At 45.7% G+C, this 21259-nt stretch overlaps 1 protein-coding gene across 1 annotated transcript in view; it reads left to right on the top strand.

Moving 5' to 3' along the window:
• Positions 1-6887: 6887 nt before the first annotated feature.
• Ephx2 (epoxide hydrolase 2) overlaps positions 6888-21259 on the top strand; it is a 39365-nt gene continuing 24993 nt past the window's right edge. The window contains exons 1-4 of the mRNA XM_006988769.4: positions 6888-7108; positions 12170-12254; positions 17319-17478; positions 20605-20795. Coding sequence (XP_006988831.1) covers positions 7008-7108; positions 12170-12254; positions 17319-17478; positions 20605-20795 — 537 coding nt within the window. The 5' untranslated portion in view covers positions 6888-7007. The remainder of the gene's footprint in view (positions 7109-12169; positions 12255-17318; positions 17479-20604; positions 20796-21259) is intronic.

The raw sequence follows: 21259 nt of genomic DNA, 5'->3' as shown, positions 1-21259 counted from the left end.
GTTTCCTCAGGGAAATAAGGAAACAAAAGGCACTGGACGAGGGGGGGGGCGTTCTGGGGCCTGGGAGGCTTCTGGGAAACCAGGGGGAGCCACGTCAGAGAAAAGTAACAGCTGAGCTGGTAGAGTCTGATGATGTGATATTAATGTCTGTGTCCTGAGGGTCTGGGAGCAAGTGTAAGGATCCAGACATTTCATCCCTTGGGGCACACAGAGAGAAGAAAACAGCAGAGCACTTGAGGGGACCTCAGTGGAAGCAGGTTCCTTAGGTAAGAGCCATGGGCCAGACAATAAGAGAAATGGAGCAGGGAGGGAGGGGCAGGAGGGGAAGGGAGAGGAGAAAGGTCAAGGGCATGGTGGGTTTTACTAATAATGCACCTGAAGTTCCAGAAAGCACAGTGAGACTCAGAAGATAGCATAGAAAGATTTGCGGGGGGGGGGGGGGGGGGTGGGAGTGGGGGGGGGGTGGGAATGGGAGGGTAAAGAGTAAGATCTGTCTTTGGTGGCAATGATAATATCCACAGCAGCTTGGAGAATTGAACTCAGAAACCAAGCAAAAGTAATAGCCACAGCCCAGATCGGAGAGCAAGACCAATCCCATGAGGACGCTGCACTGCAGTTGACTGCCGAATCCATGGGGCCTGCACCATCCCTACCCGCACAGCAGCTGATGAAACACCCATTTGAGAGCCTCTCTCATATCCTCCTTTGGCTCACCAGTCCCGTGTAGAGTCTGGGCTGATGGACCTAAGCTAGCGAGCTTAGCTCACAGGCCTTGACCCTAGATTTACATCTGGATGGGAAACAGAGTGGATGGAAATTTAACTCTATGGTCCAAGCAGCTCTTCTATTAAAATTTGAGAGTTTGTATCTAAGCAATACGTCTTACAGTGTTCTTGTTTACAGTTCTGGAGTTTTCTTTCAGTCATATAAGCAGAAGAGGATTATTAAGGATCTTAATGACTCAAAGACACTTGGGGAGGATGAGAGGGCCACCGCCAGGTAGCATGCTCATTCACAACTAGAGTGTAGACACTCTATCTCAGCCTCCCTAGAAAAAATAGCTATTTCCATGCCCGCCATCACTGGGAGAAAGTTCCAACACATATCCCCATTTCCTCGGGCTGTCTACTGTCATGCCCAGTCTCTAAAGGAGCCAGAGCCCATGTCACATGACCAGTCTCGGGGGGTGGGGAGGGGAGGGAGGCTTTGGAGAATGCAGCACTTGCGGAGTCTACAGGGATGCAGCGCACAGAATGTCAGAAGTGTCAGAATAGAGAGACGCTGTTTGAAGGAGCTGCGTGGCCCTGAATGACAGACGCCACTATAGGATGGAGCTGCCTGTATGTAGGACACTACACTGAGCAGCTGGAATAATGACGGGCAAGAGAAATGATGAGTAGCCACGAGAAACATTCTGAGCCTCAGTCCTCTGCAATCAACCGGCCACATTTTGAATCCAACATTCCATTAAACAAAAACTCCCCATGGTCGGTCCTTATCTTTTGTCTGCTGCCCTTACAGATGAACCCCAGGTACATACAACAGTACCTGGGTCATTGTAAGTACTTTGTAAATATTTGTTGAATGAACTTAGAGAATTTCACACTGAATGAAGGTAGCACACCATAAACAGACTAAGCATCAAGCAGAACATGAGTTTAGCGACTCTAAGAAGCAGCTTAAATGGAATCTCAACTGAAACACCACCCATAGCCAGGGGAACCCTCAATGTAAACTCCTCATCCAACCCCTGAGAGTGTAAAACAGCTTTTAAAATCAAGCTGGGGGCTGGAGAGATCCCTCAGTGCTTAAGATCACTGGCTACTCTTCCATCTGGGATGGATGTAACTCCAGTTCCAGGAGACTCAACACCTTATTCTGGCCTCCTCGGGCATTTCATGTACTTGGTGCACAGAAGTACATACAGGCCAAACACCCCCCCCACACACACACACACAAATTAATTAATTAATTAAAGTCAAGGCTGGGAAACAGAGCAGCAAGAGACAGCAGTGTCAGGAAATTGAAAACAAAACCATGTGCCAGGCCTGATGGTGCAGGGTCTACAATCCTAGCAACTCTGGAGACTGAGGAGGAGGGACCATAAAACTAAGGCAAGCTTAAGCTAGAGCAGGAGTTTAAAGCCTATGTGAGCAATTTAGGAGATATGACCTTGTTGGAGTTAGTTGTAGCCTTGTTGGAGGAAGTGTGTCACTGTGGAGGTGGGCTTTGACGTCTTGTATGCTCAAGCTATGCCCAGTGTGGCGCACAGTCTCTTTCCTGGTGTCTGTGGATCAAGATGTAGGACTCTTAGCTCCTTCTCCAGTGCCACATCTGCCTGCATGCTGCCATGCTTCCTGCCATGACAATAATGGACAAAACCTCTGAACTGTAAGCCAGCCCTAATTAAATGTTTTCCTTTATAAGAGTTGCAATGGTCATGGTGTCTCTTCAACAATGGTGTCTCTCTAGCAATAAAACCCTAACTAAGATGGCTCTCTACAATTGTTAGGAACACAGTAATTGACACCTCATGTCATTTATGAAATGCCACTATTGTGTCAGCCGGTTGTTGGTTTTCATGTTAGCTTCTAAAGCATACACAAATATTACAATGAGCAGACATGAGGATCAGCATTCTAAACTAAAAAAAAATCTCATTTCCATATCCTTTTGAGAGACCTAGAAACTCATTTGTCCATGCCTTTGGAGGCTGAAAACACAAGAGGGCACATTGACATGGGGTGGTCCATGAGAGTACAGAGGAACGTAACTGAGCCCATTGAACTAGGATGAAATTGAGTCATAACTCAATGCAGAGTGTCATAACATGCTGAAGAGCCAAGCTAATCACAGGAATAAAGAAAAGGCAGGTGTGACAGCAAGGAGCTTCCTCAGAACTGTATCAGTCAGTGTTCTCTAGAGGGACGGAACTCAATCCCTAGAGGAGCCTGGAGAGCTGCTGGTCTTCAGTCCCCAAGAAGCTGGTTCTACTACCTCGAAAGAGTCAGAAGCCCCAGCGACAGGGAAGACAAACCTCAGCTCAACAGTGAAGGCCAAGAGGCCAAAACAGTGGCCCTTTCCCTTCTACATCCTTTTATCTGGACTGCCACCAGAAGGTGCCACCCACATTTTAGGTAGGTCTCCCCACATTAGTTAAGACAATCCCCCCCCCAGACATGCCCACAGTCCAACCTGATGTAGACAATTCTTCATTGCAACTCTTTACCAGACGATTCTAAGGTGTGCCAAGTTGACAGTTGAAGTTAACCCTCACACTAACCAAGGATGATTCCCATTTGTAGACGGAAATTCATTTTTCAAGACTTCATATTTTTCTTAAAGAGGTGGTTTGTGGGCCAGGTGGTGGTGGTGGTGGCGGCGGCGGCGGCGCCGCACGCTTTTAATCCCAGCACTTGGAAGGCAGAGGCAGATGAATCTCTGTGAGTTCGAGGCCAGCCTGGTCTACAAAGTGAGTTCCAGGACAAGCTCCAAAAGCTACACAGAGAAACCCTGTCTCAAAACAACAACAACAACAAAAAAGAAGTGAGCCGGGTGTTGGTGGCGCACGCCTTTAATCCCAGCACTCAGGAGGCAGAGCCAGGCGGATCTCTGTGAGTTCGAGGCCAGCCTGGGCTACCAAGTGAGCTCCAGGAAAGGCGCAAAGCTATGCAGAGAAACCCTGTCTTGAAAAACAAAACAAACAAACAAACAAACAACAAAAAAAAGAAGTGGTTTGTGAAGTCAATTTTTTTGGTAGCCATGTTTTTCTTCTTTGCTTTGTAACTTTTATAAACACATTTATGGACTCAGTAACACTCTACCAGTCAGAATGTAGATGTAGGCAACAGAAATCACTGTACCTCTTTCAAAGAGACGACTTATTAATTATAAGTAACAGGCAGATGTATTAAATATGGATAATGTGTCAGTTATATTAAATATGGGTGATGGGGCAGGCATATTAAGTATGAGTCATGGTGTGGGCCAACAAAATCTCTGAAAGGATTTGTTTCCAGGCAGCCAAACCTTTAAGAAAGAAACACCACCATGGACCTAGAAGCTACCACCTCCGCCCCTGTCAGCTGACCAGTCCCAGAACCAAGTTTCTGAGCACATGGCTCAGTGGGCCGCCAGGGGTCAGCAAGCAACCCGAGGGTCTCTGGATTGAGCAATTGAGCCAAGGGTTATTGTCACTTAGTAACACAGGGACCTCCTGTTTGAGAGCCATCTTTCCACTACTGTAACAAACACCCAAGGTAATCAGCTTAGAAAACGAAAGGTTCTATTCTGGCTCACAGATTTGGAGGTGTCATTCTATGATTGGTGGGCCCCACTGCCCATAGCAACAGCACATAGCAAAACCAGTCAACTCAGGAACAAGATGCAAAGGAGAGGAAAACTGAGGGGTCAGATTCCCAATATATCCTTGAAGGACATATCTCTAGTGACCAGAAAACCTCTCCTGGGCCTTCAGTTCTTCAAGGTTCTGTCACCTCCTAATAGTGCCATGGGTTGGAGACCAAGGCTTTAGAGGAGACTTGACCAAATCATAGGCTCCTAGAAGGAGATGGTGGGAAGAGAGCAGAGGTCTGCCTTCGTCAGGAGCTGTGGAGGAGCATTACACAGTCAAGCAAAGGTGAGCACTAAGAAGTTAGGTGTGCAAATCTGGAACCCAAAGGGAAGTCTGTCAAGTCAGAGGTTTATTATGTCTAAGAGTTTGTATACAAGCTGGGCTGCAATCTGATTCATTGGCTTAAAGGAGAAAGTCAACTTTACTTTTGAGATCACTGTATTATTGAGAGTCCTGTATTATAGTCTCTTCATTGTTTTTTTTCTTTAATTTTTGTTTTGGTGTGTGTGTGTGTGTGTGTGTGTGTGTGTGTGTCAGTCTGTGTATGTGTGTCTCTGTGTCTGTCTGTCTGTCTCTTTCCCTGTGTGAATTTCTTTCTGTATTAGTCAGGCTTCTCTAAAGAAAAAGAATTTAAAGGGGATTTATTAGAATAGCTTACAGACTAGTATTTATCAGAATGACTTATAGGCTAATATTTCTTAGAATGGCTTATAGGCTAGGATTTATTAGAATGGTTTACATTCTAGCTAATCCAACAGTGGCTGCCTATCAATGGAAGGTCCAAGAATCCAGTAGTTGTTCAGAACACAAGGCTGGATGTCTCAATTGGTCTTTGGTATATGCTGGAATCCTGAAGAAGTCAGCTCTAATGCCAGCAAAGGAATGGACTTTATTGGAGAGCAAGCATGCAAAGAGAGCAAGCTTCCTTCTTCCATGTCCTTATACAGAATGCCAGTAGATCAAGATTAAAAAGGTGGAATTTCCCACCTCAAAAGATCTGGATTAAAGGTTTATCTTCCCACCCCTAAATATCCAGATTAAAAGTCTTCCCACTTCAAATGATTTAATTAAGAAAAAAATTCCTCACAGGTATACCCAGGCACTTTGGTTTTGGTTTTATTTAGATGTAGTCAAACTGACACCCGAGAATAACTGTCACTGTCTTTGTGTGTGTGTGTGTGTGTGTGTGTGTGTGTCCTCTCCTCTCTCTCTCTCTCTCTCTCTCTCTCTCTCTCTCTCTCTCTCTCTCTCTCTCTCTCTCTCTCTCTCTCGTGTGTGTGTGTGTGTGTGTGTGTGTGTGTGTGTGTGTGTGTGTTTGTCTTTCTGTCTGTCTATCTCTCTTTTGTGTGTGTCTGTCTCTCTATATGTCTCTGTGTCTGTTTGTCTCTCTGAATCTCTGTCTGTGTCTGTCTCAGTTCGCATATGTGTTTCCTGTTTGTTTCTTTATCTTGTGAGTCAGGATCTCCTATAACCCTAGTCGGTCTTGAACTTGGTATGTAGCTGAGGCTAATATTGAACCCTGTGTCCAGAATGCTGGGATTACAGGCAGGCAGGACAATACCCAATTCATATTCTCTTCTTTTTCTGCCTTCAAGCCCAGGTTCATCTCAAATCTTTCTCCAATACTCCACTGCAAGTGCTCCCCAAAGGCCTTTTCTGTTCTCAGGGCAACATCCCACATTTTCAGCCACTTTCTGCTTCTTAAGTATGACTCTTGGAAAATACAAACTGTCCCAGACAAGACCTGAGGCAAGAGGAAGAAGTTCCCGAAGGAATCACGACAATCAACCCACAGAAAGTCAAGGTCCACTATCTAACTGGCAGCCTCTAGAGCAAAGGAAGATGGTAATTTCTCACTGCAGTAAGGTAGACAGTGTTTCACAACAGCCTTGGACTAAACGGTGGATTGGTTAATTGAACTCATTAATGGGTGAGGTTTCTGTTTTCCCTCTTAACTAGGGAGAGTGCTGGGCCAAGGGGCAGGCAGTTTCCAGAAACCTCCAAGAAGCCCAGCTCATTTTTAAGCAGTGCTACTTAAAATACAGTGTACAAAGGGGAAACAGACTGGATTTTTTTCTTCTAAGCCTCAAGAGAGAAGGTATTCTGGGTTGGCACACTGTGACCGGAGGGCTGTGTGTATTCTAGAAACACTGCTTGGAGACGCAGGCAAATGCAAGGGGTTTGCAAAGATGTGTACAGCATTCAGAAAAGGGATGTGCCAATCGAGACCAAATACCGGAGGAGAGAAGTCTGCAATGTTCCCTCTCCTTCCCTCCCTCCCTCCCTCCTATCAAGATCAACCCTCTCTCCCCACACCAAGCCTGCCTAAGAAAGGTCAAAGTCTGAGATTGGGGCGGGGCTGGGGGACAGTGGCGCTTGGCCGTTTAGCTGGGAGGCTTACACACACAGGCAGATCCTAGCTAGGGCTTGGGCTAGGCTAAGACCAGGCTTGACACTTAGGGTGTAACGTCCTGCTGGACTCTACAGGCTAGGCGGGGTGAGTAGGCGGGGCTCGGCCGGTAGTGGGCGTGGCGTGGCGTGGTAGGGGCGGTGCTGAGCCTGTCCCCTGCCACCCTCTCCAGTCCAGGCCTCAGCCCTCCAGCTCCTCGTCTCTGTGTGTGCTTGCTTAGCTCTGCAGCCCCGGCCGGCCGCCATGGCGCTGCGTGTGGCAGCATTCGACCTTGACGGAGTGCTGGCCCTTCCCTCTATCGCCGGCGCCCTCGGCCGCACCGAGGAGGCCCTGGCGCTGCCCAGGTAAGGGGACCCGCGCTGGGTCTGTGTCACAGGTTGGGCAGTTCCCAGCCGCCGGGTGCCCTGCCCACACGTCCAGCCCAGGTTTCAAATTGCTTTCCAGGTGAGCCCGGGCAAGATCAAAAATCATTGCCTGGTACTAAAATGCCAGTGGGCACGAGATCCGTTGCCCTTCTAAATGCTAAGTAATTAAACTTTGCTTAAAAACTTCAAAGTTGCCCTTTGCAAAAGGAGGCGATGCTAAGCTATTTGCTATCGAGTTAATTCTACTGAACTGGGCCTTTGAAGAAAGTTCTGTCCAAAGGCCAGCGTCACAGGAGAGCTAGCGTAACAGCAATTTAGAGAAATGGCCCACAGCCCGAGGAAATGAGGACCTGGGAGGTAGTCGCTGATACCACCAAATCGTGGCTCGGCTTCAGATGGGAGAGGGAGGAAGCAGGGGCCTGTAGAAAAATGTCTGGAAAAAAATATATCAAAATATCCAGACATCGGGCTGGAGAGTAGGCTGCAGTTAAGCATGTGTTCTTGCAGAGGATCCTACATTTGATTCTCATGTCAGGCAGTTCCAGGGGATCTGACGCCCCTTCCGGCCTCCTAAGGCACCGTATGCACAGATACACATACAAACGCACATAATATAAAAAGTAATAAAATAAGTATTTTAAAGATCCAGGCGTTACTAATTGTATGTGAGCTCATGAATGATTTCCCCTCTATTTTCCCCTTCCCATTTACAAACGTTTTCTAATCAGAAAGGAGGAAAGCGTATTTATTTAAAAAAAAAAAATTAAAAAGGATGAAAGGCCAGTCTGGAAGGACTCAGGAAAGCAGGAAGGGGTAATTCCAAATTACAACTGAGAGGTAGACGCGTAGTGGCAGCTTGTGATCTGGATATCTGCCGCATCTGAAGATTCTAGTATTCTTATGACTGCAAAGGCCAACAGGGCTTAACCTTTCTTCTATACAAATCATGCAAGCCAACTCAAAGGAGTCTCTCAGCGTCTAGAATGGCAGTTCTCAACCTGTGGGTCGCGACCATTGGAAAACACAATATTTCCGATGGTCTTAGGACATGAGACACCGCTCAGTAGCAAAATTACAGGTATGAAGTCGCAAAGAAAAGAATTTTATGGTTGGGGGTCACGACCGCGTGAAGAACTGTATTAAAGGATTGCAGCCCTCGGAAGGTTGAGAATCACTGCTCTAGGACCAGGCACCTTCTCAGATGGAGAGACTGGGACACGGCGGGGAGATGGCCTTGCTCGATCACACAGTAGCCTCAGTGGCTCTGAGAGCAGTGTTCCTACACCCAGCGTGGGTTCCTCCCTCTCTGCCTCATTGTGGCTTTGTTCTTCCTCGGCCGCTGCTCTAGAAAAGTATCTGTGCAGGGTAAATCAGTAAAATACATCAGCAACCGAGAAATAAAAATAAGACAGTGCCTACGAAGTCCACCATCAAGTGGCCACACTGCAGTTAAGTCGAAGTTGACGGAGAACCGTATTTGAAAATGGAAAGCTGCCTACCTCCCAGCTTGCCCGATAGGAGCCACGAGGAAGGAATGATGAGCTTGTTCCAAGAAGTGTGTGTGTCCACTCCATTTTTATGTGAGGGTAGGGATGGATGTTTGGTGTGTAGGTGCACAAGTGTGTGCATGCTTCACCTGTCTTTTTAGTCATCTGTCCTGTAAAGTAAGACATTGCCTTTCACTAGGAATTTTGGGTGAAGATTAAATTAGCTTATATGTAGAGTGGATGGGCAGCCATGTTCTTGATGCATGCCATTCATTGTTTACAGAAGTTCTTCATGTCTCCAGAGTATGCTCATCTGATGGTAGCCTCACCCAGTTCCTTTGTGACCAGGGTTGGAGTTGTTTTCAGGTGCCATTGTATAGACTTCGGCAAACTAGCTGAGCACAGGAAGTCAGAGTGCAGACTCTGAGTCTGTCCACCCATCAGATGTGTGAGCCCGGAAAGTGACGGGAAAGCATCTTCCACGCACTGGGTGTTTTCAGCACGCTTTCTGGCTTCTAGAACAACTCCGCCCGCACAAGGGACCGAAGCTCAGGCTGAAGCAGTGCCCTGAGAAGTACAAAGCTCTTGGAAATTTTCCTGTGTCTCTTGTTATTTGTTCGTGCTTTGTTTTCGTTGTGTGTCTGGGGGGGCGGGGTGTTTTGTCGGTGTGTGTATCTCTGTACCATGTGTATGCCTGGTGCCCATGGAAGCCAGAAGAGGGTGTCAGATCCTTTAGAACTGGATTTCCAGATGGTTCTGAGCCATCGTGTGGGTGCTGAGAATCTAACCCAGGTCCTCTGGAGGAGCAGCTGGTGCTCTCCTGCCCCTCTTGCTTCGCTGGTTTTGTTTTCTGTCACAGCCCTTTCATTCTTCACTGCCTTTATGAAGCATTCTTAAAATACGGTTCTCAGGGGCCAGCAAGAGGGCTAAGCTGGCGGAGGTGCTTGCTGCCAAACACAGCCACCTGAATTCGATCTCCAGGGCCCATATGGTGGAGGGAGAGAACTGACCCCCTCGGGTTGCCCTCTGACCCATACATGTGCACTGTGGCATGTGTGTGTGTGTGCATGTGTACACACATATACATAAATAAATGTGATAAAATTAGATGCGTGTTTTGCAACGGCAAGAATACTCTTGTTATGTCAAATTGCTTCTCCTTCAAAATAATCCCTGCCTGCTCTTGCTGTATAAATGTAACAATGTCCTCTTGCAACCATGCTATCCCTATGTGTTCTTCTGTCGTCGATCCCCATTTTCCAGGCAGAAACAAGTAATCTCCTTGGTTTCCCTGTCTCACTCTTATACTACAACTATCTGCTTACTTGTCAATGTGAGTCTCCTAAGGATGGGATGGTTGTTTTCCCCATCTTTTACACCACAAGTTGTAGCACACAGCCTTGCACACCTTAGGTGTCTAATAAAAGCTTCTGGCATCTAACTGCACCCCCGATCAAGTTTCAGCAAAGTTGATCTTCCCGTTGCTTGTCTTTTGCTGTGATAAACACCATGGCAACAAGCAACCTGGGGAGGAAAGAGTTTGTTTGACTGACAGGTTACAGCTCCTCAACTAGGGGAGCCAGGGCAGGACTCAAAGCAGGAACCTGGAGGCAGGCACTGCAGCAGAAACAATGGAGGAATGCTGCTTACTGGCTCGCTGTTCTCGACTTTCTCAGCTACTGTGATTGTACAACCCAGGGATGGCTCTGCCCACAGTAGGCTGTACTCTCACACATCAATCAATCATCAAGAAAATGTTCCACAGACGTGGCTGCAAGTCAGTCTGATGGAGACAATTCCTCAGCTGAAATGTTCTCTACCCAAATGTGTCTAGATTTGTGCCAACTTGACAAAAAAATAATAATTATGACAGGACAGTCTACCCCATGTCAATGTTGATACACAAGCATGTCACTTTAAGTAATACCCATTTCATTGCTCGTACCCAAGATCTCCATGTTTATATTACAGTAGAAAATGTAGTCTGACTTTTAAAAGTCCCATAGTCTATAAGTGGAAGTTTCTGTCCTGCCAGCTGTTCCCAAATAAACACACAGAGGCTTAATATTAATTATAAACGCTTGGCTGATAGCTCAGGCTTATTACTAACTAGCTCTTACAACTTAAATTAACCCATTTCTATTAGTCTACATTCTGCCACATGACTCGTGCCTTTACCTGTCCTCCAGCATGTCCTGCTCCCTCCGTGGCTCCTGACAACTCCTCTTACTCCACCCTTCTTTATCCCAGCATCTTTAGTTTGTTGTCCCACCTATATTCCCTGCCTAACTACAGGCCAATCAGCTTTTTATTAACAATGAGAGCAACACATTTTCACAGTGTATAGGATTATTCCACAGCAAAGGTCTTTAAAATTTTTCAACACTTAAAAGTTCAAGATCTCTTTAAAAATCAAAAGCTTCTTAACTGTGAGCTCCTGTAAAGTTAAGAACAAGTTACATGTTTTCTTATTCCTAGAGAGAAGAACCAGAGTACAGTAACCATCAGATCAAAGAAAACACAAACCCCAGCAGTGTAAATAGCTTAGTGCCTGACATCTGGGACTCACTCATGATCTTCTGGGCTCCCAAAGGCTTCAACACTCTACTTTCCCAGGGCCGCCAGCTGCAGCACAGTGTGTCTCATAGACTCAGGTGGCTCCACTCCACCCCTATCACTGTCCTAGGTTGATGTACCATGGTCCTGGTACTTCTATTATGTTGAGGTCTCCGCTACAACAGAGGCTGGTCTCTCTACTGACCCTGCCACACAGTACTGAAGCTCAGTTGTTTTCTGTGACCCCTTTAATCCTGCAGCTTTCATGGCATCAAAACTAATACCATCTGGGAGACTCTTATGCATTGCCAAGCTTGGCTGCCAGTTTGAGATGCAGCCTTGCCCTTCCCTGCCCCCTACCAAAGCTTCTGAGTGCTGACCCTGATGAAGTACCTTCCCAAAGACTTAACCTCAGTGATTCTGGTCTCTTGTTAACCACATCTGATTCTTCAGTCCCAGCTGACCAGAAACCACAGATTCTTAATCCAAATAGCATACTGTATTTGTGACAGTTGGTTTCCTCCAACAAATCTCTCCTTGACTTGAGGCTAGCACCATCCCTGTGTGTCCAACCATGTCCTGTGCTCTCTGTGTGTCTGTGTTTAAATAGCCTCTTTTTATTAGAATACCAGTTGTGTTAAATTAGGATCTCATTAACTTCATTATCATTTTAAAGATCCCATCTCCAAATATAGCCCCATTGTGAAGTACTGGAAGGTAGAACTTCAGTGTGGGGATTTTGAAGGAGAGATATTTCAGTCCTTAACATGGGAAATATTTTTAGAAATCAGAGATTAAGATAAAATGGAAACTATGTGCATAATAAATACCAGGAAAAAAAGTGTTCCTTTTGAAGAATGTGAGCTTCATGTGGACAAACTTGGTCTTGGCTTACATATTCCTGTCCTTTCCGGCAACAGTTTGTCTGTCCCTGCCATGGGACATATGATGAAGCCATCAGAAAGCTGGTGATGGTGATGTTCCTTATGTCTTCCAGAGGCTTCCTGACCAATGCTTTCCAGAAGGAATGTCCAGAGGGACCCAATGAGCAACTCATGAAAGGGAAGATCACATTTTCCCAGGTGAGGAGACACTATGTGGATCCCTCGGGGAGGTTCTCTACTTTATTACCTTTCCACTCTGACCTTCAACTCGCTGTGGACAAGATCATGTCTTCTTGAGTCATGCACCTTTACCCCCCATAATTTACAAAGCAGCAAGACACTGGATGGTGTGTTTAGGACTGGGTTGTCGTCTGTCTGGGTCAACCTGAGGGACATTTTAAGCCCTGAGGACATTTCAAGACAGGGCCACTGGAACCATTAACTCAACAACTGTAGAGCAGGGGACTTCGGAGTATGGGACTGGGTTTGAATCTATAGACCCCACTTACATATCAAGAGCACAGCAAGTTACTTAACCTCTCAAAAGCTCCATTGTGTTATCAGTAAGGTGGGTGATGACACCACCTGTGTCTGAGTGGCTGTGATGCCTGGGAATGCTTAGTGCAGTGTTTCACTCAGTCAGTGCTCAGCAAAAGAGTTGGTCCTGGTAATGAACTCTCAATTACTTTCTAATAAGGTAGTCAGGAGATAATACCATTTGGATTCTCCATTAGTATGTCTATAAAGAATCTGGTTATAAGACCACAGATCTTTTTTAAATCTACTTTTTGAAAAACTCTATTTTCATAGAAACTTATTCTCCTAACAGAGTATTTGAGGACCACCTTGTTAAAAACAAAGATCATAAGAGACAGAGGACCAGGGTGTCTGCCGCAAGATAGTGTCGTCTATATACGACAGGGAAGCTGCAGGCATGACGTCTCAACGTGCGGCCTGAACAAGACCATGGCAATGCTATCATTGTTGATGTGCCAATGTGGATGAGGCAAATCTCACAAGACCCCACCCCTAGATGAAAAACTATACACAATTAATAGCTGCCGAGAGAGGGAGAATCAGTTTTTTTCCTGAGAGGAGGCCCCTCATAGATTATCCAATCTCTGGTGGTCAGCCCTAAACATACGTACAGATACACACACATATAAACAAGCTATGCTAAATTAGAGGGAATGGAAGAAGCAGGAAGAGTTGGAGGAGTGAGGGGCATGGAAATGCTGTAAATACAGTACTCTAATATGAAATTTAAAAAATGGAATTTTAGAAAACACACAGAGCATTATGAAAACCCCATAATGAAACCCATGTCTGAGAACTTCCAAATTAATAAAAAAGAAAGAAAGAGAGAGAGAAAGAAAATTCTCACCCTTATGTGGTAATCCTGACAACATTGTAGTCACTTTATCATACACACACATACACACACACACACACACACACACACACACACACACACCACGACAAACAGTGAAGGGCAGTTGTGTCAATGCTATGGGGAACAACTTTCTCTGAAACTTTAACAGTAAAAACCGCCTTCAGCAGTATTGTTCAGGATGAGGAGGGATGCTGTGTATCTCCAGTGACATGGGCTGGTTTTAGAGTGAATTTCTGGCAAGCGGTATGACCTGCATGTGAGTCAGACCTCCTGAGCGGTTTCTGCTAATCTAGAAAGTCATTGGGTTAGAAGTCTGAGAAAGTGAATTATACCAGGACAAAGATGCCTAAAGCATGAATCGTCTTTTAAAAACTTACCTTTGCAAGCTGTCCTGCTTCGCTTTCTATTACTGGGATAAACACCATGACTAAAAGCAATTTGGGGAAGAAAGGGTTTATTTGGCTTACGGGTAACAGTCCCTCACTGAGGTAAAGTCCAGGGCAGAAACTCAAGCACAGTTAGGAACTGAAGCAGAGACTATGAGGGAGTGCTGCTTATGGACTTGTTCTCCGGGCTTACACAGCTACCTTTCCTGCAGACCTAGGACCACCTGTGCAGAGGGGGTGTAGCAGGAATCTTACAAGTTCTTATTAATAAAATCAAACCTGAGGCTAGTTATTGGGGTGAATGCTGGAAGATCAGAGAGACAGAACAAGCCACAGCTAACCTCACCTGGCCAACTTCTCAGCTGATCCTGTTTCCTCAGACTGGAAGCCTCTGTGTCTTCATATCTGAATGGCTCTCAGCTGAACTGTGCTGCTCAAAACCTAAAAGCTTAACCAGCCAAATGCTTCTAGTTTCTGGTCCTCACGCCTTATATACCTTTCTGCTTTCTACCACCACTTCCTGGGATTAAAGGCTCAATTTCTAGGATTAAAGTTGTGAGTCACCATGCCAGGCTGTTTCCAATGTGGCCTTGAACTCACAGAGATCCAGAGGGATTTCTGTCTCTGGAATGCTAGGATTAAAGGTGTGAGTGCCACCATTTTCTAGCCTTTGTATCTAGTGGCTGTTCTGTCTCTGACCCCAGATAAGTTTATTAGGGTGCACAATATCTTGGGGAACACAATACCACCACAAGGGGGCACTGCCTGCAGTGGGCAGGACTCTCTCACATCAATCAAAATATGCCCCACAGATGTGTCCACAGGCCAGCCTGATGGAGGGATTTTCTTACTGAGGTTCCTTCTTCCCAGACCATCTGGTTTGTCTCAAGTTGACAAAAAAACTAGCCAACACAGAAGCGAACTTTGACTCTTCACTCCATTTTTGTGCAGGATAAAAACAGAAGGGTGCACACAGTATAGATCTGGACGAGATTTCCAAACTGAACACACTCGCGTCTGAGCACCAGGTCAAAAAACACGGCAAGCATGAGGGGACCCTCCCTCCATGTTCCTGTGGACATGACCTTCCCATAAACAACTGCTGACTCATCCTTAATCTCCATCATTCTTGCCTGTGTTAGCATTTGTAGAAGGGGAGCTTTCCTGTTTGGTGTCTTGTGCTTGGCTTTGTGTATGTGGTGTTCATAGATGCTATTGCAGGCATTAGCAATAGTTTGTTCTTATGGCTCCTGGGGGTCCACTGTATGAATGCACCGTGCTCTGTGTATCTTGAGACTGATGGGCTTCTGGGTAGCTTTTAGTTGGAGAGTCTTACGAATAGGGTTACAGTGGGGTCTGTGTGCTATGATCCATTCTGCAGCGAGCTTTGCTCGGGCTTTGTCTAAGCTTAGGCTGCTATTGTAAAGATACTACAGAAAGCTGGGTGATACAAATATCAGGCATTGGTTTCTCACTCTTCTGTAGGCTAGAGAACCCAAAAGTGTCTAGGGAGGGTACTCCTCCTGGATTCCAGTCAGCCCTCTTCCTCCTGTATCCTCGTAGGAGACAAAGCATGCTCTCCTGTCTTTTTATAAAGATTCTAGTTCCATGCATGGTGAATCCACTCTCATGACTCAGCCATCTCCCAAAGCCCCCACCTCCAGATAATACACACTGAGGGTTAGGGCTTCAGCATAGTCATCTGTAGTGGGATTTAGTCCATTGTAAGCCACCATGGTAAAACACCACAGGCTGAGTAGCTTAAACAGAAACTGCAAGTTCTAGATTACAGTCTCAGAGGGATTGGTTTCTTCTGAGGTTTCTCTTGCCCACAGCCAGTTCTCATTGTGTCAATACATGGTTTTCCCTCTGTCTATGTACATTATGTCACTAGAATAAAATGTCTGAGGAAATTAACTTATGAAGGAAAATATTTATTTAGCTGCCCAAGACTGGACAGCTCCATAGTGTTGGGCATCCTTATCTCTGGAAAGGTAAGGCCTCCCATGGGGAGTCAGCAGAGCCTGGTATATTCAGTTGAGGCAGGTCCGAGCCCCTCCCCCTTTATCAAGGCTGTGCAAGGTGTCCCACCAGAGGTAATAGGCTCCAAAGAGCCAGCTCATGCACCAGGGATAGATCCTGATCCTACTGCCAGGGGGCTCCTTAAGCAGACCAAGCTACACAACTGTCTTGCTTATGCAGAGGGCCTGGTCCAATCCCATGGAGGCTCCACAGCTGTTGGTTTAAAGTTCATGAGTTCCCACTAGCTTGATGCAGAGACCCACAGAGATTCACAGCCAAGCACCAGGCCGAGGTCCAGGAGTACAGTCGAAGAGAGGAAAGAGGGATTCTATTAGCAAGGGGCATCAAGATCATGATGCAGGCTTTCTTTTGGGCCACCAACCAGCTCTCAAATTATGACACAGAGACTTCTTATCAGTTATGAATGCTCAGCCTAGCTTAGGCTTGTTTCTGGCTAGCTCTTCTAAGTTAAATTAACCTATTTCTCTTTATCTACCGTTTGCCTTGGGGCTTTTTACCTTCCTTTCTTTCTGTATGTCCTACTTTCCTCTTATCTCCAGTGTCTGTCTGGCTGGCAGCTGCCTGGTTTCTGGCTCTGGATGTGTCCCTCTCTTTCTCCCTCAGTCTCCTCCTCCTCCTCCTCCTCTTCTTCTTTTTCTTCTTCTTCTTCTTCTTCTTCTTCTTCTTCTTCTTCTTCTTCTTCTTCTTCTTCTTCTTCTTCTTCTTCTCTCTCTCTCTCTCTCTCTCAAACCTAAATTTCTCCTCCTACTTATTCTATCTGCCTGTCAGCCCCATCTATCCCTCTCCTGCCTAGCTATTGGCCATTCAGCTTTGTATTAGACCAATAGGTGCCTTAGACAGGGAAGGTGAAACAGTAACACATCTTTACATAATTAAATGCAGCATAAACAAATGTAAAAGACCTTTACACAGTTAAAGTAATACTCCCCAGCACAGACAAATGCTTTTTACATTACATTAACTAGACAAAACACACCTTTGTCTAGTTAATGTAATATTCCACAACAGTAACCCTTCTCCAATTGAAATGTTAACCTTCTGACCCAGGGCCTTAGGCTGTGGAGCCTTCAGGAAGGAACTAAGTCAGGAGAGTACAGCCTTTCAGAATGAGATTAGAGTCTTTGGGAAAGGGACCTAGAGGATTAGTTAGGTTCTTCCCTTTGAGGAAAGTGAGTGAGCATTACCATCTACGAAACAGACACCATCCTGTCTGCATCTTGACTTTGACCTTCACAGACTTCAGAATTGTGGGGAAGGGATTTACCCTGCTTCTGAGCTCCCAGCATCTGTTATTCTAGTGTGGCTCACCTTTACCCTTTTCTCCCAGGGAGCTTGTTTCCAGGGATGGGACACACACATTCAAACTTAGTGGTGCTGCTACACCTTCTCCCAGGTTCCAAGCATGGACCCTCTTACCTCCCACATCTGTTTGCTTTATAGTGGGCACCACTCATGGAAGAAAGCTGCAGGAATCACTCCAAAGCCTCTGGAACCAGCCTGCCTGAGAATTTCTCCATAAGCCAAATATTCAGCCAAGCCATGGCAGCAAGAAGGATCAACCGCCCCATGCTCCAGGCAGCTATTGCTCTCAAGAAGAAAGGTAAGAGTCTCTATGCTGCCCATCCCATGTTTGGCCTAATATACCAAAGCCCTTGGGAAACTGAGGGCAGAATACAACTAAGTATGTCTCAAGGTCACAGACTCTTGGTCACAGACTCAAGGTCTGACACACTCTTTAAAGCAAGCCCCTAGAACCAGCTTTACTACATGAGAAAACTCTGTACTGTTAGGATCCCCAGGGAAATGATATAATTTTATATAATAAAGCAATTATCAGTAACTGCTTTATGAACAAAATTCTGTCCTTTTATTGGTGCTAATTACTATCAGTAATTATTCAAATGACCAAACTTCTGTCACAGATTTTATTTTTTTCTTATGTCTTTTAATGTGGCTAATGTTTCTAATATTCTTTATCTAAAAGACCACTGCAAATAATTGGGATTAAACATTGAAACTGACTGACTGAATGGCATTTTGGATATAATTTGTGATCAGTGTTTTATAAAATTTTAATGGACTACCATTTTTTTTTGGAAGAAAAGGGTTTATTTCACTCACACATTCATAAAATCTGGTGGGCCAATGACATTCTAATTTCTATCCCATACAGTGATTTTGCTAAATTCCTTCAGAGTAAAGGTAAAATGTTTTTCATCATCTCCCTTACATGATTAAAAACAAAGTCATCCCAATATCCCATATACATTTATGTCTAAGTAACTTATTGCAGATCAACAGAGCATGAGCAGACAGAAAGCATCTTTTCATAGACAAATTCCTTGCTGACAGGGCATATACCAGACTACCAAGAAAGAATCAATCATTCTACTGTTTAGCTAGAAAGTTAATCTTACAAAGAACCCTAGAGGAACCACAAACCTAAACTTTTGTACATGAAAGACAGTCAGTCAGCTGTACTTTAGATCTTTAGGATGTATACCTGTTTATCACCAGTTTCTTGTATCAGGAGATTGGGAGCAGGAATGGGTACAAGGAGTTAATCATCATCTTTAGTCAACAACCAACCTTAACCATTGGGCGGCTTTGTATTTTTTTCACATCTTTTTTAATTAAGAAATTTTCTACTCACCCTACATACCACCCACAGATCCCACCTCCTCCCTCCTCCCACCCCCCAGCCCTCCTTCCCAAGCCACCCCACATCCCACATCCTCCAAATCAAGGTCTCCCATGGGGAGTCAGCAGAGCCCGGCACACGGAGCCGAGGCAGGTCCAAGCCCCTCCCCACAGCACCAAGGCTGTACAAGGTGTCACACTGCAGGCACCGGGCTCCCAAAAGCCTGCGCATGCACCAGGGATGGATCCCGATCCCCCCGCCCGGGTGTCCCCCAAACAGTTCTAGCTAAACAACTGTCTCCCGTATCCAGAGGGCCTAGTCCAGTCCCATGGGGGCTCCACGGCCACTAGTACACAGTTCATGGGTCTCCACCAGCTGTCATAGATTTTAAAACAAGGGCTTAAGCAACTCTGATTTTTCCAGTCTTCAGGTGTCAAAGTGACGCTATGAGCTGGTGTGAGTTGAGATGATGCCATGTGGTCTAAGATACACAGTCACATTCATCCATTGGAAGGCATTTTATTTTAGTGCCTGCCTCTTCTTCATGGGCATCAATGAAACCATCAGCATCAGACACATCATTGTGGTCAATCCATCTAACTTAGTCCATCTATGCTGCTCTAACAAAAGGCCTGAGACTAGAGAGTTTATAAAGGAGCACAAGATTGAGAGGCCTTTGTCCGTGAAGGTCTTCATGCTTTATTTCATCATATTGGAAAAGGGGAGGGCAGAATAGAGTGTGGATGCCGGAAAGACAAGATATTCGGCCTGCAGCTCCCATTATTTTACAATAAGCACTGATTTCCTTCATGAAGGCAGAGTTCTCATGGCCCCTCATTTTGCTAGACCTCTGCCCACTAACACTATGATAGTAGGAATTAAGTTTACAGCACAAGCTTTTAGGAAACACATTCAAGCCTTAGCCCATCCCACACCCATAGCTCTTCACTCACCATAAGCTCATCTATCTCATTTCCATTCTCTCCTGTTTCTTGCCGTGGCTGGCCAAGTAGATAGAGCCAGGAGAGAATATCATCTCTATCTTTATTTCTCTAGTCTTGAAATGGGAATTCAGTTCTTGATGGTCATGGCAGGTATTTGGGTTTGTTTGTTTGTTTGTTTTTTAAACAGAGGGCACAAGGTCTTGGTGCTCACGCATAAGCATTAGGGGAACCAGGAATGCTAAACACATAAGGTTGGCTCCTCAAAGGAAGATGTGTACCTGTTTTCTGCCTGGGAGTGGATGTAGTTAGTAGCCTGGTGACCTGTCTGTAGGGCCAGGACGTATTTGAATCCCCCAGACAACTATGTTTATCTCAGTCATTCTCCCTTGACCCCATTCTCTTGAGCATTGCTTCTGGGTCAACAGAACTCATCTTTAGGGAAGAGGCCATATGTCCTTGGTAAAGAGTTTCAATGTAAATGTGTCTTAAACTTTGTTGTACATACATTGAGTTAATTATCATCAGGAAATCTTTTCCAAAAGTGTGCTTAAATATGACTGAAATAAACTGCCTGGTATCAGACTCTAGAAGTTTGAACCAACACAGGCTACTGAGTCATGTTAAACTGAATTTCCTTCTTGCCTCATGTTACTCTGTCCACCCTGGTGGTTGCAGAGACCCCCACAGTTTTTAAACATAGAGTTTTCAGTATAGAGTTTTAGTATGGACTGTGTGGGAGCACTGAATTCCACTGTGGGTTCTGAGCAGCATGTGCCATGTCCGTCTGTCAATGTCAGATAGGAAGATCTTCCCTGCCTGCCACAGAAGTGGAGAGGGGCACACGAGCTGATGGAATTTAAGATGCCCTTAGAAAATGAACGGACAGTGTCAAAATACTGCTGTTAAGTGGTAAGGGGTGGAGAGTGGTCTTCAGAAGGCTCCATGCTTTGCTTGCTCTCAGGACAGTGCTCATGGTAAGGATGATTCTTTCTCAACTTTCTCTAATGAAATCTCTGTACACAGAGACTAAAGTTAGTGAGCAGGAGCCACAGCAGGGACTTCCCCATTCTCAGGGGCCTCTGGAGGCATTCAGAATATGGCTCTCTATAGCTGGTCCTCTCCCTGGCAAACCCCTGCTCAGGATTCACAACATGCATCATCACCAACAACTGGCTGGACGACAGCGACAAGAGAGGCAGCTTGGCGCAGATAATGTGTGACCTGAGCCAGCACTTCGACTTCCTGATTGAGTCCTGTCAGGTCGGGATGATCAAGCCTGAGCCTCAGATCTACAAGTTTGTACTGGAAACCCTGAAGGCCAAACCCAATGAGGTAAGTAGACACTCCCTTTCAGGGCATCACAGAGATCTTGCAACAAGGGACTGACTGAGTTTACAGGCTGGGGTGCACTTGAGGCCTGGCAGCGTGGTCCTAGGGCCATTCCTCTTGTGTCAAGAGAGATGTTTTTGACCACAGCCCAGTCTAGAATGTTCCGCTGATGTGGCCCGTTGTGTGCCTCTTGATGTCATTAGATGATAGAGCAGCTACCATGTTTACGGATGAAGAAACAGAGGCCCTGGGAGACTTTGTCAAGAACACAAAGCTAGTGAGAGTCACCCCACCAAAGGGTGATCAGGAGTGGGTCTTCTTCGGCCATAGCCTCCCTGTCCAAGCATCATGTCCCCCTTGAACCCTGTCACCGTTCAGTAAGTGACTCCTGAGAGTCCCTACGCTGAAACATTGTATTATGATCTCCTTCTCTCATCTTAAAGGTTGACTGGACTAAGGTCCCTCTC

Source organism: Peromyscus maniculatus, chromosome 9 (genome assembly GCF_049852395.1).
Source record: "Peromyscus maniculatus bairdii isolate BWxNUB_F1_BW_parent chromosome 9, HU_Pman_BW_mat_3.1, whole genome shotgun sequence".
Lineage (NCBI taxonomy): Eukaryota > Metazoa > Chordata > Mammalia > Rodentia > Cricetidae > Peromyscus > Peromyscus maniculatus.
Note: the sequence above shows the minus strand (reverse complement) of the source record. Positions and strands in the feature narration are given on the sequence as shown.